Here is a 16,937-nt window from a genome sequence, read left to right as displayed (position 1 = left end):
TACAAGGGATTATAGAAGAATGTACTTCCCTTTAATTTTCTGCTTTGTTTGAGAAAATACAGAGAACTATTCTTGCACATAGAACCATAGCTTCAGGAAACAGCCACTAATCTAGTGTTCTCTATATAATGTGGTACTTTGTGCTACATGGGCACTTACTGATTTCTTGGATGGGCATTATTGCCAATTCAGTCAGTGCTTGTAATGCAACTTTCCCATTTACTTAAACGCTGTGCATTCTCAGGGGTAAACTCGACAGAAGAGACGAGCCTAATTGAGGATACCTTGATCAGACATTCTTCACACATGACTGTACATCAAATACTAACCTACTTTCATGCCATGAGCCTACAAAAAGCCTTTATGTTACCGGTCAAAATCCTGTACCCTGGTACGGTGCGGTATGATTGCTCAATAAAGCTCACCGCAGTGCAATTGCACTCAAGGGAAGACACAAACGGAATATCGCCTCACCTGTTTTTATGTTTCCATCAGCTCTCTTTGTCTGCTTGTGAAACAGACCTACACAATGGACTTTTATTTTTATGCAGCTCTGCGTTAGCAAATTCCTGTAAATGTTATTTTCCATCCAGCGTGGACAGCCACCACTTTGGCTTTTGCCGAGAGGCTCAAGAGGGAGTGATGTTTAGGGCTGACGTCAGGAAGTATTTCTTTATACAGAGAATAATCAACAGCTGGAACGGGCAACCAGGAAAGGTGGTTGAGGCAAGGGCAGTGAGCACCAGTGTGTATGTCTAGGACGGTGAGCACCATTACTGTGTGTCACAGCCACTAATTATTTTATGGTGAGGACCGACCACTTTGGCTTAGAAGAAAGTGTTCCCACAAAGGCTAAAAGACTCAAGGAATGAGCATTTTTATTGGTATTTTTGTTTGGGAACAGCTAGGGAGGGTGGCATAGGATACTGTGGTTCCTGATTAAGGAAGGGGCTGTATTGTATTAAAGTTTTTGAGTGAAAATATATAGTTTCCTTCTATATATAGTCTCCTCTGTCCCATTCACAAACATGGCAGACAAAAGCAAATTTACAATTCCAGTTTCAAAAAAGAGCAATTATTTGTAAAGCAACTGATTATTTCTATCAGATAGAAACTCACTCGTCAATATCGTAGAAGCTAACTGATATTTATAGCTAGTGTACAGGGTGTCAAAGCAGAAACATTGCCTTGCACTAATTAAATGGTGCAGGACTGTAAATATTAAATCCAGCTGGAAGAAATGTGCTATCAATCAATTCTTTATGAGGTAAACACACTTCTGAAACAAGTGTCAACAAACAATTCAGGTTATAACCGAAACTTAATAACACTGACTAACACTTTAAGGTCACAAGAGAGGTTTGGATGAAGAAAGCCCTTTGGCCCAATTTGATTTCATCCCATCAAAATCCCCCGGAAACGATGCGCCAATCGACTAACCGGGTTCCTACTTACCGCTAGGTAAACAGAGGCAGGTTGAATAAGGAAACTTGCCTGGGAATCGAACCCGGGTCCTCTCACTTGCAAAAGTCCTAGAGATTTTTTCGAACCAGGGAGTCAGTTGATAACAATGATTTCTTTTTACAAAAAATCAAAAACATAGACTGGTAAATCATTTTAATTTTATGGTCATTTGTTTTACTCTGGTCACTTGACTGTGATATTTTAAATCAGGGAACAAGTTGGTGTCCTTCTGTGTTTCCGTGTTAGTTTGTAGTGCCTGAGGACATCGTTCTCACAGATAAAATTCTCGAGAGATACAAGGACATAATTGCAGATCACTCTTTCACATCTGCATCTGGTCAGTGCAGTAGTCAATACGATAATGTTCAGAAGTCTCTGTCACTGCTTTGTAAAGTACTTCCGGAAGAAACAAGAGGTCAATCACCAGATACACGCTGAGGATATCTGGCCCTATACCTGAAGGTACTTGGAATCCAACCCCCACTCCAGCAACTACAAGTGATTGAAGCTGAATCACTGTGTAACTGTGCCTGCTTCTGCTTTGATTCCATGTCCAGTCAACAGAAAGTGAAATCACTATGAAGGGTAACAAACCAGATATTGAGCTACTAATGTAATCATTGGAAAGAGAAATTCAATGGCATAGGAGGGCAGACTGGAGATGGGATTCTTCCAACTCAGCTCCTGTTAACCCTGCAAGCCAGAAAACTAACGGATAGAGTGATTCTCGCAGGACAAGTAGTGGTACGCTTGCCAGGCAGTGTTACAATGACAAGCTCTGTGGTTTTAGCTGGTTAGACTCCAGCAGTTTCCCAACGCATATGCCAGGCTCCCCAAACCTTGGTTCTTGCTAATTTGCCCCAAATACTTTCTACTGCGCTCCATCTAGAAGCTTGTAAGAATTGTAAAAGTCTGTTGCTTGTTTGCTGTGGTTGAAAACCGGAAACAATTGTAAATTGAATCGCAACTGGAGTGATGTGTGTGTGGATTCAGCTCTTCAAAGTGGAGTCCTATAGCTCAGTGGTTAGAGCACTCGCCTCACAAGTGAGAGACCTGGGTTCTATTCCGGCAGGGCGAAATGTTAGGCAAGTTTCTTTACTCCATATACCTCTGTTTACCTAGTAGTAAGTAAGAACCCGGGTGTTAGTCGATTGGCAGATCGCTTTTCCGGGGATAATAATTCCTTCAAAAAATATTAAATTGGTCACTTCAATCCACAACTGTTTGTGGGGACGCTGCTGTGCGCAATTGGCTGCTGCATTTCATCCACAAAATATGCAGTCAATTCACTTTACAGTATATTCTGTGAGGCGCTTTGAGACGTCTCAAAGACGTGATAAGGCGCTGTCTCAAATGCAAGGATTCTTCTTATTTTTTTTCAGAGACTTTAGTTGGACTTTTACATGAAAGTGAAAAAGCAGTTCAAGTCAACCACAGATAAAATTAGTCGTCTATCCTCATGGCTGTTTGTGGGACATTACTGTGCAAATTGGTTGCTGCGTTCATCTACAAATACACAATTAATCATCTTTACAGAAAACTCTGTGAAGCATTTCAAGACTTTCCAATATGATAAAGCACTTTATCAAATGCAAGGTTTATTAGTACTGTATTATCAATTTAATTAAAAAAAGTTTCCAATAATGCTTAAATAAGGGTTTACGAATTTGACTCACACTGCAATATGAAATGAGGGGATGCCAATCTGTGTTGTGATTCCTTATATGGTAAAATTTCAAGTCTTTCTACTATGGGCAATTGCCAGGTGAGGATCAGGAACTTTAGCTCTGTAAGAAGGAGAACGGCATGTTAGGACGAAAGGTTGGACTAACCCGGGCCCTTTAAATTACTTTATTGAAGCTGGGATAGCTGGCTTTGTTTGCCTTATTTTCCTAATGATTAGCTAAAAAGGAAAAGGAATATCCCTGAATCAGTGAAGATGAATGGGTGAAGAACATCCATTTCCCACTTCACCATCTCACAAGACAGAAGTCAAAACGGATAAAAAAAAAGTGGAGGAAAAGGAATAAAATTACAAACAGTTTTGGTGCAACGGCTTTAGCCTCAGACAAGGGCACCACAAAGGTGGTCAGGCCTTCACCCTCTCTTCCCCCACTCTTTGGAACTCCATCCCACATTTTCTTCGCTTCGCACCCTCCCTTGCTTCCTTTGAGGCACGTCTCATGACCCTCCTCTTCGACCGCGCCTTCAGCCACCCTCATACCCGTACCCTCCACCCTCCCTCCCTTTGCCCAACCCCCTGCTCGGGTCCAAATCCCTGACTGTCAGAACCTTGGGACGTCCTCCCGATGTGAAAGGCGCTATACAAATGTAATTTGTTGTTGTTGTGAGATGCACAAAATGGAATTGTGTACGTATAGAAGGAGATGCTGCCAACTAAGCATCATTAGAAAGAGTGTACACAGCACGACTCAGTGCCTGTGTGTATGGGTGTGGAGAATCTGGTCTTCAACTCACTCCTCACTTCTTTGGTTCCACATTTGATGGCCAATCCAAGATCCACTTACGCTCCTGCTCTCCAGCAATTATATCCAGAGTTATATAAATCCAGAGTCCGCATGCTCTTCATCATGCTTCTTGATCTCTCTCCTACTTCCCAAACCGTCTCCAAGCATGTTTCTTTGACCGTGCTTTTTTGTGAACGTCCTTAAAAAGTCTCCCTTTTATTCCTGCTCAACTCTCTCTCTATTGTATCAGTTAAGCACTTTGTTCATCATTCTTGAAAGCTGTTGTACAAGTGAAGGTGTTGCTGTTTTCCGATTGCATTCGCGACCAGTTCAGGCTTGTTTGAATTTCCTTTTCAGATTCAGCACCCGTGGCCCATGTTGAGTGGTGTAAGTAATACATCACAAGGTTCAGTTATCTCAGCAGAGCTTGTCGATTCATTCTCCGTAACATTGCTTTACATGCAAGGAATTTGTTCTGGCTCCTGCTTCACTTAGTGAGGCAAGAGCTCAGAACGTACCTGGCTGTGAAATCTTATACCTCATTTACGATCGCAAGTGGGCATTGCATTGCTGAACAAAATCAATAGCTTTCATCCATTTGGAATACAAGCCTGAAATGTAAACCAGTGGGGGAAGGGGAAGGTGTGGGGGGAGGAACAGGTAATCACAAGTAGGAAATAGTCCTTCAAGTATACTCCAAAGTTGGGATTCTGTGTCTGGGCAATGAATGAGGTGCGAATAAGTACCCTGTCAGTGCTGATTCACACTGCAACTCCTTTTAAAATACTCTACCAAGTATTCAACTCAGCAGCAGTCAGCAGATTGCATTGCAAGCTATATGATTTCGGTAGCATCTCAAAGCTCAATGCAATGATCTACTGATGTTCCAATTTAGCGTGAGCTTTGTGAAACTTGGAGGTGCTTTGCAGTGTGCAGCACACTGACCTTTTATCATTTGGGCGTAAATGTGAAGCTGGAAATTACGAGCGGGAATGTTACTCCTTTCATTTCTCTGCCCACACCCTCCCATCACTACCTGAGGCTGACTGCACACCTCTGCCCTATCTGCGTCACCAATGCTAATCCCCTGATCTCTTCAGGCCCCACCTTAAAACCTACCTCTTTGACCATGCCTAAGATCCCCCCCCACTCGGCATCCGCCCTGCCATTGTGAAGTGCTCCGAGACTTTATTCTAGATGAAGGACACTATATAAATTATAGTTGTTGTTGTTGTACTTGTCTAATCGGGTATATAATAAAACTGTCCTTATATGTTGGGCTGTGAAGGTATGTGGAATGGATGGTAGTTTATCCAAGAAGCAAATGTGACAAATTTATGTGAATTTAATGTATTTAGTAGGTAAAGGATGCTGGGTTAAAATAGCTTCAAGGGCCACTTAATTCTAGTTGAAATTGCTTGCCGCTGATTATAATTAGTCAATTAAAATCTTGGACTGGAAAATGTCATTGTAATTGAAAGTAAAATTAGCCTTGTACCTGTTTAAAGAGCACCTACCTTTTCTCCCCCCTCTCTCCCCCACCACCGACCTTTCACAATATAATCTGATTTTGTTAGGAACAGGACTGAAATTCTGACATTAGTTGCTTTTGATGGGAGCACGAAACGGTAGCAGTACCCTTGAACAGTAAATAAAAGTGACCCCTGGAAGCAACTCTGCACTATGGTTTTATGTGTCACTAGGATCTTATTGCAAGACATTCAGTTGTGAACCTTAGCGTGGGAAGGTTGCACTTTAGTCTGAACCCTGCGATCAAATTACACACAGTTAGCGAAGAAAATTCCCTTCACTTACCGACGCAGCCTGTTAATGCAGTATATTGTAACACCAGCGCAGCAGAGATGCAAAATATCTTGCAAACCAATACCGCTGGGATCAGTTTAATTGATCGTCATCACACGGGAACATTTTAACTCGTAAATGGAGGAGCAAATTCTAAATTAGCAATGTTTCAATGTCTCAGCATTAAGCAATGGTGTCCCTTATCATGCTCTGAATGTTACTCATTATCTGCCTCGCGAGTTCTATGATTGGCATTTTTCTTAACTTTGTCAAACAAAATTGACAGATTTTGCCAACTCAGATGGAAAATGGTACAAGGTACAAATAAGGCCTGGGGAAGCTTGCTTGGAAATAAACTGGATAATACATACAGTGATTCCAAAAATAAAAACTTAATTCATGACGTAGACCTTTTCTAGAGTTCACGAACGAGAAGCATTATTTTCATGTCTTTTAGTCTTCTGAGTTCAACCAAATGCCTACCATGTCTAAAGATATCTGAAGGGAAGGAGGGAGGGAGGGAGTGAATAATGTTTTCCTGGGGTTGAAATGGTTCTATAGATACCTGCATAGCAAGAGGCGATGAAGTTGACCAGTCTGTCTAACTCATCAATGTGATTTCGATTTGCTGACACCACAGATCCCAAAGTGCAATCTGTGTTTTATCTGATACTCAGCTCTTCTTTAAGCATTTCACTCTGTTGTTGACCAAACCCACTGTCTTCCATCACCCGACCTCATCCCTATATCACCGCAAAGCAGCAAAGACCCCTTGTCAGGTAAATTGACTGTATATTTTTGTGGGCGAAACGCGGCAGCCAATTGCGCACAGCAGTGTCCCACAAACAGTCGTGAACTGAGCAACCAAATTATTATTTATTATTTTTTAAAAAAAAATTTGAAGGGGTTGTTACTCCCGGAAAAGCGATCCACCAATCGACTAACAACTGGGTTCTGTTGTGCAAGGTGAGTCTATAGTCATTAGGATTGGTGTGGAGATCCTTTGATATTTACAAATCTTACAATGTTAATAATGTGGAGTCCTGTAGCTCAGTGGTTAGAGCACTCACCTCGCAAGCGAGAGACCTGGGTTTGATTCCCGGCAGAGCTAAATATTAGGCAAGTTTCCTTACTCCACACGCCTCTGCTTACCCAGCAGTAAGTAGGAACTCGGCTGCTAGTTGATTGGCGGATCGCTTTTCCGGGGATAATAATACCTTAAAAAAAAATTTGGTCACTCAATCCACGACTGATTGTGGAACACTGCGGTGCACAATTGGCTGTCACGTTTCACCCACAAAATCTACAGTCAATTTGGAGTGTGAAGTGCTTTGAAATGTCTAGAAGATGTAATAAGGCACTGTATCAAATGCAAGGATTATTATTATTATTATTATTCATCTTTTCTGTGAGAATAGCAACACGTATTTATTTGTGTATCAATATATTACAACTGAATGTCTGATCAAAAGTGACCTTTCGATTTCCACAACAGGGTTATACGTCCCTAAAGCTCAGGTGCAGTTAGAGGAATGCATGAAATTAAGAACAATTAAAAAGCAATCTCTGTTTATTTCTGACCAGGGTGTTGATGATGTGCTTGTATATTTTTTGTTTTTTATAGCACCATCGCTGATTAGTGTTGTGAAAAAGAAGAAGGTGACCAAAAATAGCATCGCACTAAACTGGCAGGAACCAGATCGCCCCAACGGTATCATACTGGAGTATGAGATCAAGTATTTTGAAAAGGTAAAAATGAATCGCTAAATGAATCTCACTCTTTGGTTTTGAGTCCGATTCCTTTACAAGGACTTCAATAATCTACGAAAGCCCCATCTGATTAATTCCGAACCTTACACAAGGCAGATTGATACAAGAGCATTCACAGCCGTGTTCCTGTGGCAAACAGCAACAATTTGCATTGATGTAGCTAGGAGGAAGAAGGGAGAGTGAGGCGTCCGTAGACGCAAGCAAAGTGGTAAGTTCTAAGGTGAGATTTGAAGACGGATAGAGAGGGGGTGGTAAGGTGGAGGGATCGAGGCCGGGAGTTCCAGAGATTAGAGGCGTAATGACTGAAGGCTCGGGCACCAAGATGCTGCAATATCTGCCTGTGTCATTATCAATAAATTATTCACAGGTAATTGCATTTAGTCTAAGCCTGTGAACATTTTGAACAGAAGAGGTGGGGGGCTTCATGTGGAGTATAAAGACCAGTGTGGTCGAGTTGGGCCGAATGGCCTGTTTCCATGTTGCTGCCGTAACACTCAACATAACTGTAGGTCTTCAAGTTGCAGAGTCTTTCAAATTTAATCTTAATTTGGAAGCCGTTTTTTCTGGCATAAATTGATCACGGCAATGGGAATCAATCGGTGATAGAAATCTGTAATTGCAAAGTGAGTGAGCACGAGGAGATTATGTCCGCGCCACAGTCTGTCCGTACCTGATTTGTGATACTCGCTCGGGTGAGGTTTGAATTGTATGACGTAGGAAAGTAGAACCTGTATCATTCGGCTGCTCAATGTGCTTTTTCAAGTGCAAAATATTAAATAACCGTTTACATAACCACTTTAATATCGGGAGGAATAGACACCTGAGCTAGGGGAAGGGAAACTGAAGGTGGGGTGGTGGGTGGGGGAGAGAGATGTCCAAAAACATGTTCAAAGAGGTAAATCTTAGGCCAGGCTTTTAAAAGTGAGGAGGGAGGCAGAGGTACAATTACAGAAAGCTCACCTGCCAATGGTGGGGTGGGCCGGGGCGATGGATACGAAGCGGGTCAGTATTGGCTTCATTATTAATAATAAAAGTGAACATTCTGGCTGGAGCAGGACATCTCAGACAGAGGAAAGTGGGAGTTGCCTCTCTGAGTCCCGTTTCCTAGCGAAACGTGTTCAGGAATGCTTCTTCTTACCACTGGAGCATAACGTTCCCTCGCTAGCCGCAAGAGTGAGTTTTCACTGGGTCTTATCTGCATTCCAGACAATTAGGCTTTTCTTTCGAGGACTGTTCAGCAATGGCAGCAAATCCTGGGATGCCTCATGCCTCACTGCTGAACTAATTCGAATACAAAGAAATGATAATGATTGAATATTTGAACAGCGGTTAGCCATTGATTGACAAATTGTTTAAACAATGCATCTTATCTCGTGAAATGCCAGCGTGAAACCCTGGGTGAGATGCAGCCTCACTGTTCAACCCTGATATCTTCACTTTGTACTCCATTATCTTTAAGGACCAGGAGACCAGCTACACCATTATCAAATCCAGAGAGACCCAGATTACTGCAGATGGCCTGAAACCTACGACAGTGTACATCTTTCAGATACGAGCTCGCACAGCAGCAGGATACGGGGACTACAGCCTCAAATTTGAATTTGAAACCAGCCCGGTCTGTAAGTCCTTTTCTTTAGTCCTGTAACTCGGTGTTTAAAGCACTAGATTCGATTCCCGGGCAGGGCGAAATGTTAGGCAAGTTCATATACTCCGTACGCCTCTGTTTACCTCGCAGTAAGTAGGAACCCGGTTGTTAGTCGATTGGCAGATCGCTTTTCCGGGGGTAATAATTCCTTCAAAAGAAATTAAATCAGAATAAATTGATCACTCAATCCACGACTGTTTGTGGGACAATTGGCTGCTGCGTTATGCCCACAAAATATAGAGTCAATTCACTTTACAGTGTATTCTGTGAAGCGCTTTGGGACGTCTCAAAGACGTGATAAGGCGCTATATCAAATGCAACGATCGCAAGGATATTTACTGACATTCCTATTAGCTGCTCAGACAGTCTGCAGGTCAGCAAGGAATGAGATGTCCTTGCCAGTCCCATGTTTGCTCTTGCACCCCGTTCAAAGAATCTCAGCAGTATTATAAATTAAAACGTCATTCATTTTACTACGCTGCTTGACAGAGGAGCAAAAAAAATCATTACTGTAGATGTTAGAAGAAAGAGGGAAAGGAGGAAATACAAGACAACAATGGGTGATAATAGATCCGCTCTGTCGTTGAAGAGCAAAAAGGTTTGCTAAAGGTGCAATGGAGAATTCTGAAACACACAGAGTATCTTCAGGTTGTTTTAAAAGGCGCTGTGTCGGTTTTCATGTTGTGGGCAACTGAGATAAATTGATATCTTGGGCTCCTCACCCAAGATTGTTTATAACAGTGGCTCCTTCAAGATCATTGAACAACAGCAACAACTTGCATTCATGTAGCGCCTGTCACGCCACATGGCATCTTGGAGGGCTCAAAGTTGAAGCCCATCGAAGGTCCAAGCTCACAAGCTGTGCAGGCTCAAGACCGTTACAATACGAGTGAACGTACAGATTAAAGTAGGTGACGTGAAGCGGAAGTGGTTGTTGTGGGTCGAGGAGAAGAGGCCACTTTCCTTTCGCAAAGAAGCGGTGGATTCAATGGGGGTTTTGGAAATTATTTTGTGTCAAAAAAAATGACGAATTGCTGTGCACGCAGCTCCATTGGAAAGAATTCCAGAATTAACACGGTTTTAAGTTTGGATTTTTTAACAGCGTTTTATTTGTTGCTGGAAGTTAGTACAGTAAATTATTGCGATCTAAAAAAAACATTAGCTTTCTGTATGCGTTACTTTCATATAAATCGATAAGATCCTCACACTGGTTTTCAAATCCCTTCGTACCCTGGCACCTCCCAACCCCTCCGACCTGCTTAACCACCCCCGACCCACAACCCGCTGCCTCAGCTCGACTGGCTCCTGCCTTCTGCTTGTCCCCCGTGCCCTCCGTTCCACCATCGTTGCCCGCTCTTTCAGCTACTGTGCTCTGAAACTCTGGAACACTCTTCCTCTATCCCTCCGCCTCGCCCTTTCCTTCCCCAACTTCAGATCGCGCCTTAAGACCTTCCAATTCGACCGTGCCTACGGTCACCTCCCCCTTCGCCCCCCCCCACCCCCCCATGGCTCGGAGTTGTGCTCCCCTGCATGAAGGGGCACTTTATAAATGCACATTGTTGTAGCTGTTGATTTGCGCTATGTTCTTTGTTACAATTTTTCTTCCTCCTCATTATTTATAGCCTTACCTGCTGGTGATCAGAGCCAGGTGCCCATCATCGGTGTCTCTGTCGCTGTGGGTCTAATCCTGCTCGCTGTGCTCACTGGGCTGCTCCTGAGCGGAAGGTAAGGAACGTGTGAATAACCTGCTGACTTTTCTCGCGAAAATTAATACGCTTTATTGCAAGTGACACTTTAATCATGAAATATCCGTTGTTTCTTCAATTAATGACAAACGTGGCCTTCGGCAATCACACTTGTTTTAGGAAAAGGAAAGGTACTGTTTCTTTCAGGCCTAAATTAGCGAGGATTGAATTCACTTGCGTCACTCTGCCACTCAGATATCAGTTGTCGCTGTCCAGATCAGTGCTGAACAGTGACATTAATCATTCAGTCTGGCACCTTCGTAGCATCAGTGACTGGCTGACTAACTGCCTGGACAGTAGGAGAAACAATCATCAAATGTTACAAGAGAGTAAGTGAGCAAACGGTGCGTGTCCGGATTCTATGGTATGTGTATGATATTCTCAGCTATGTGGGAATGGAGGTTTCCCACATTCGATTTCAAATCGTTTCATGCCCTCGCACCTCCCTACCCATCCGGCCTGCTTACCCCCCCACTCCACCACCCGCTGCCTCCCGCTCGGCTGGCTCCGGGCTCCTGTTTGTCCCTCGTCCCCTCCGCTCCACTCTCTGTGACCGTGCTTTCACCCACTACTCCCTGAAGCTCTGGAACTCCCTCCCTCAATCCCTCCGCCTCGCCCCCCTCCCTCCCCACTTTCAAATCCCGCCTAAAGACCGTCCTTTTTGACGTTGCTGACGGTCACCTCCCCCCTCCCTCTTCCCCCGGCTCGGGGTCAGAGTCCACCACTGTCAAGCTCTCCGGGACTCTACCCCACGTGAAGAGCGCCATATAAATGCAAGTTGTTGTTGTTGTTGAAGCTTATTTTCAATTCTTCACCGTTGAAATGAAGGTGATTTGAATCTTACTTTGTTTCCTCTTCTGCACCGAAAATTGCGGTGCTATTAGTTATCATTGTTTTAGTTTTTATTATTTAAAAAAAATGGATTTCAAGCTTGTGAAGGATTTTAAACACATCAGAATCCCCCTTCTCTTTTTACGTGGTGTCAGGGGATCAGCGCCTTGGGACGACCTCCCGACGTGAAAGGCGCTGTATAAATGGAATATTGTTGTTGTTGTTGTATCAGTAACATTCACCAGAACAGGAAGATGAGATCTTAATGTCGAGTCTCATACAATACAATTAACATTCATATAATCAAAGAGGTACGTCTTTTCCGCATCTGTAGATAGTAAAAGGAAGTGAAGACAGGAATTTCACAGTTAAGTCATGTTCCAAAAGAACAAGCAGTGAAGAGTGATGGGCTGATGAGTTTTGATTTCTCAGTTCACTAACAGTAGGGTGTTTTATGCACCACGGTCTTAAGTGTTACAAATCCTTATCCACCTAATACAAGACTGGAAGTAAACAGGAGTGCAAACACCGATGACTGTGAGGAAATAAAACAAGTCAGAAATAAAATCTTACAAAATCCCATTTGGTAACTGGGTGTATTGCTTTACCCGGTTGACCTGTTATCTTGTGCAGAAATTTAACAGTCAACTGAAGTTTGATAGAAAATCACATCATACAATCTTTATATTTTGTTGTTTCAGGGCTCTGTGTAAATTGGGTTTACGTAATTACTGAGCGAAATCTCCCTTGGAAGTATTTAATAATAATAAAAAAATCCTTGTATTTGACATAGCACCTTACATGTCAGGAGAACATCTTCACAGGATTTACTATAAATTGTATTAACCGTGTATTTTGGAAAAGAGTTCCAGAGAGCCAATTGGCTGCCACTTTCACCTACAAAATACACAGTCACCAGACTTTGTAATACATTCTATGAAGTACTTTGAGATGTGATTGCATCGTGAAAGGCTCTATGTCAAATGCAAAAGTTTTTCTTATTCAGCTCAGTATATAGCTATCAATTGCTTCTGAAACTTCCCCCTTTGCGCCCTACTGCCCCAACCTTGGGGATCAATTTCAGTATGGCACTGTCAGAAGCTTTATTAAGATCTAAATATATCCTGTCGAGCAAGTTCCCTTTGTCCACAACTTTGTTATTTCCTCAAACAGCTCCCGATATGTTTGTGGTGCATGTTCTCCTTTCCACAAAGCAGTGCTGTGTCTCCACACGGAAGATCTCCAAGTGCTTGTTATTCACAGCTACAGGATACTTTCCAACGTGTTCCCTCCCAACAGATGTCAGGCTCACCAGCCCAGAGTTCCCCAGATTATCTGTTTGCTTCTTTTTTATCACTCGGAATTACGTCCCACATTCTCCGGGCCACAGGCAGCAAACCTGTGTTCAATAAGTCCCTGAGTATGCCTGCCGGGACATGATCTGCTGTTCACCCACAAAGTCATTGAGAGGAGCTGAAACAAACACTTTAATACACAATATGACCATTTACTACTTCCTGACATTGTTTTGCACCTGGGAGTCATGGCCTTAATCTAATACCGATGGTCTACAGAGCCAGTAAATAGCTGCATTATCCTCTTGAATGAAGTGTGCTGCCGTTTCTAAGAAAATGTATTAACCGCATGGGCAGCTACCAAAATACAGCTTACAAATAAAATTATCCAATTAGTTATTGTCCTCCTTAGATGTTCTGTGAATTAATGAAGAATATCAAGTAGTCTTGTGCACACCAAATGACCATCAATTAGATTCTGGAAAAAGACATTTTGTGCTCGCAGACTTTATTGCCGTGTTTGAACACGTTCCATCGAAGCTGTTCAGCAAGGGAGGGGCAAGGGAGGGAGCGAGGCTAAGGGAATGTGGGATGGAGTTCCAAAGGGTGGGGGTAGAGAGGCTGAAGGTCCGACTGCTGATGGTGGGGCGGGCCGGCCAGGTGGGTGATTTGGAGCAGGCAGGAGCCTGCTGAGCGGACGCAGCGGACCAGTTGATAAGGGCCAGAAGGTCGCAAAGGTCTCAGAATAAACAGAAATTTGTTTACTAGAGGAATGAATCATCGTGTTTGTTTAATTATTTGGACAATGTGGCTGAAACTCGGTCAGTGTCACACGTTGCACCTTTGAAGATGTCAGACACTAATTGGATTTCTCCATTACAATCGCGGATCACTAAAGGCATTTCGCACAGTGTAAATTTAGCCCTGTGTGGTTGATTCACTGATGAGCTGGGAATTTTGTCAACCAGAGTATAATATGTTCGGTAGGTTTTCTGAGGATCAGGGAATCACCCCTTAAATAATCCTCTTAAATGCTCAAACATACGTTTAGAAAGCTGCGAGTCTTTTCAAAATGATTCCACGCCTTAAATTTAAGATACTGTTGCAGGGAAGCAGTTAAGAACATGACCATATGTCATTTGCATGATTATTCCTAAACCCTGGTACAATATACCAAGTACAAATGATGGTACAATGTGCCTTTTTTGCATGATGTCATGGTTGTAGAATGATTGGTGGCTGCATGGTTCAATCACTCTTCAAATCATTAACAGTACTGTTCATATCACTGATGTTAATGATACCCAATGTATTAATCCAACATTATTAATCTTTTTGCCTCTTTAAAATGCAATGCCTAATACACCACATAATATGCAATTATCACTCCGTGCAACTTATAAAGTGAAAGAATTCAGGAAGTCATTTGTCTTTGCGGAGGGAAATGAGAGGTGCCAATGTTCATTTATTGCCCCATGGTGTTGGTTCCAGCTCAGGGCTATTCCTAGTAGATTTAATTTTTCTCACAGCCATTGCTCAAAATACTTGTGATATAAACCAGGTAAACAAGTTGCAAATAAGTCGCTCAGAACTTAAATTGCCTCTTAATATTGAAGTAACTCAAGGTCTTTGTTTTATGTAGATATGTATCTTGAGATGGTTCAAATATTTCTAGTAAATCATAACAAATTTTGAGTTTTCCTTTTTGTCACAGTATCTCGAGGACATTGAGATCTACTCATCACATGTTCGTTTACAGTTAATACTCCAATAGTGATTATTGTACTGTTGCAAATTTATAATAATCCCTGCATTTGATATAATAATCCTTCCATTTGATAGTCTACATTTTTTTAAACATAATTACCGATTCCTGAAACATTAGGCAAGTTTCTTTACTCTACACGCCTCTGTTTGCCTAGCTGTAAAGAGGAACCCGGTTGTTAGTCGATTGAAGGATTGCTCTTCTGGTGGTAATTATTCCTTCAAAAAAAAAAAATTGGTCACTCAATCTACGACTGTTTGTGGGATACTGCTGCATGCAATTGGCTTAGGACAGTCATTAGGAAATGGAAGTGTTTCTTTACCCAGAAAATAATCAACTGGAATAGGTTCTCAATGATAATAATAATAGTTTCTCAAAATGCTTTGCAGAATATACTGTAAAGTGAATTGACTATTTATTTTGTGGACAAAATGCAGCAGCCAATTGCTCACAGCAGTGTCTCCCCAAACAGTCGTGGATTGAGTGACCAATTATTATTGTTAGTTTAACTCTAGATACACACCCCAACAGTGTCTCTTCTCAAGGCTGAAATGCACAAAAAATTGCCCTAATGTGAAACAAAATAAAGTGCCAAACTTGACCTTCAAATGAAATAATCCTGCTATTTTCTGAAAACGAAGACTTGGCCGATAGGACCCGGTGGCATTTCATCTCAACTGCGTCCCTCTTTTGTGCAGCGTTATTGTAAAGATCTTGTTGTGTGCCCAGTGACATTAATTTAACTGCTGGGTATATCTTTCACACAGCCTAATCTCTTAAACAGCTGTAGCTTTTTATACGAGAAGACCACAAGAGATTTCTCTCTGCCAAGTATGACTTTGCTGCTGAAAGCTAGAATAACGAAAAAGGAAAAAAAAGACTTCTAACAAGCTTCATTGCCAAACGATGTTTACAACTGGTTTCCGTCTGATTCATGTCTTTAATTTGGAAACTTGTGATTAATGAATGCTGTTTTGTTTGTGTAATCTAGGCGGTGTGGATACAGCAAAGCAAAGCAAGATCCAGAAGAGGAGAAGATGCATTTCCATAATGGTCACAGTAAGTCAGACACGAGCTAGTTACATCAGGCATTTTAGAGATATGAGGGAGAAAGAGCATGTGGGAAAAGTTCAATTAAAGTTCACGACTAAACATTTGGCTTCCAAGTAAAAGCAGTGATCTGTTTGGTGAGCGTCTTTAATACGGTTATGTTACAGTTTGCAAATGAATGGTCATAGAATAATACTGTCCTGATATTATGCAAATGTCCATACATCAAGTAATCAGATCTGGTAAGGGGAACCAAACCCAAATGGTTAGAGTCATTCCTTTCGTTATATTATTTCCTTTTTTTTCCAAAATACTGTATCAACTCTGATTTGTCTCTGTTTGTTTTTAAATCCTGTGCTCAAGATGCTCTTTACCAGCTTATTTAGGCTTCCCAAATTGCCTTGACATATTCTGCTGATTTACGAATAGATGTCACTGCGATCTGGTATATCCTGTGTAAACCACACCGTCTGTGACAGTGTTTCATCGCTGTGGACCAAATCAAGCTCATGAAGATCATTTCTTCTGGGCCTGGATGAACTACTGAACTGTTCAGAAGAGCATACCCACCAGTTAGCCTCCAGGCTCCAAGCAGGACTGTGATGCACCCTGTTATTATTCAATGGACCTAGCCCACCAATGCGCTCAGCAGGGCAAGCATGAAATTGAAAGTGTAACAAGATGCAATTCACAGTAAGCTCTGTCTGTACATGTAAGTGTCTGCAAAAAGAGCACTGTTCTGGCTCTAGTATCATCATCCATCATTTTAAGCCAGGATCCACCATTAACATTTTTGTCAATGGCCACAATTTCAAGCTCCCTCACTTCCTCCTTCCCTCTCTTCATCCCTCCTTCTCTTCCTCATTTCCTGGCTCCAGCATTATCCCAGAGCTGGTTGACTATGAGGGGAGGTCTGGAATCGCATCTTTCAAGAGCTACAGGTGAGGGCAAAGTGTAATTAAAAGTAACTTATTAGGATGCGTCATCAGTACCATTGTTTTATACTTAGCATAGACAACAAAAATGTCAGCAGGTTATTCAACCGTATGGGTCGTGGTGATAGTGGAGAGGGAGGAGAAGAGGAGTATCACAACTGAGCCC

At 42.2% G+C, this 16,937-nt stretch overlaps 1 protein-coding gene across 1 annotated transcript in view; it reads left to right on the top strand.

Moving 5' to 3' along the window:
- The window catches only part of LOC103182112 (ephrin type-A receptor 5), a 161,170-nt gene that overhangs the window by 118,733 nt on the left and 25,500 nt on the right, over positions 1-16,937 (top strand). Inside the window, exons 6-9 of the mRNA XM_007898969.2 lie at positions 7,360-7,484; positions 8,965-9,124; positions 10,773-10,875; positions 15,778-15,845. Coding sequence (XP_007897160.2) covers positions 7,360-7,484; positions 8,965-9,124; positions 10,773-10,875; positions 15,778-15,845 — 456 coding nt within the window. The remainder of the gene's footprint in view (positions 1-7,359; positions 7,485-8,964; positions 9,125-10,772; positions 10,876-15,777; positions 15,846-16,937) is intronic.

This window comes from Callorhinchus milii, unplaced genomic scaffold (genome assembly GCF_018977255.1).
Source record: "Callorhinchus milii isolate IMCB2004 unplaced genomic scaffold, IMCB_Cmil_1.0 Scaffold1, whole genome shotgun sequence".
NCBI classification, from domain to species: domain Eukaryota; kingdom Metazoa; phylum Chordata; class Chondrichthyes; order Chimaeriformes; family Callorhinchidae; genus Callorhinchus; species Callorhinchus milii.
Note: the sequence above shows the minus strand (reverse complement) of the source record. Positions and strands in the feature narration are given on the sequence as shown.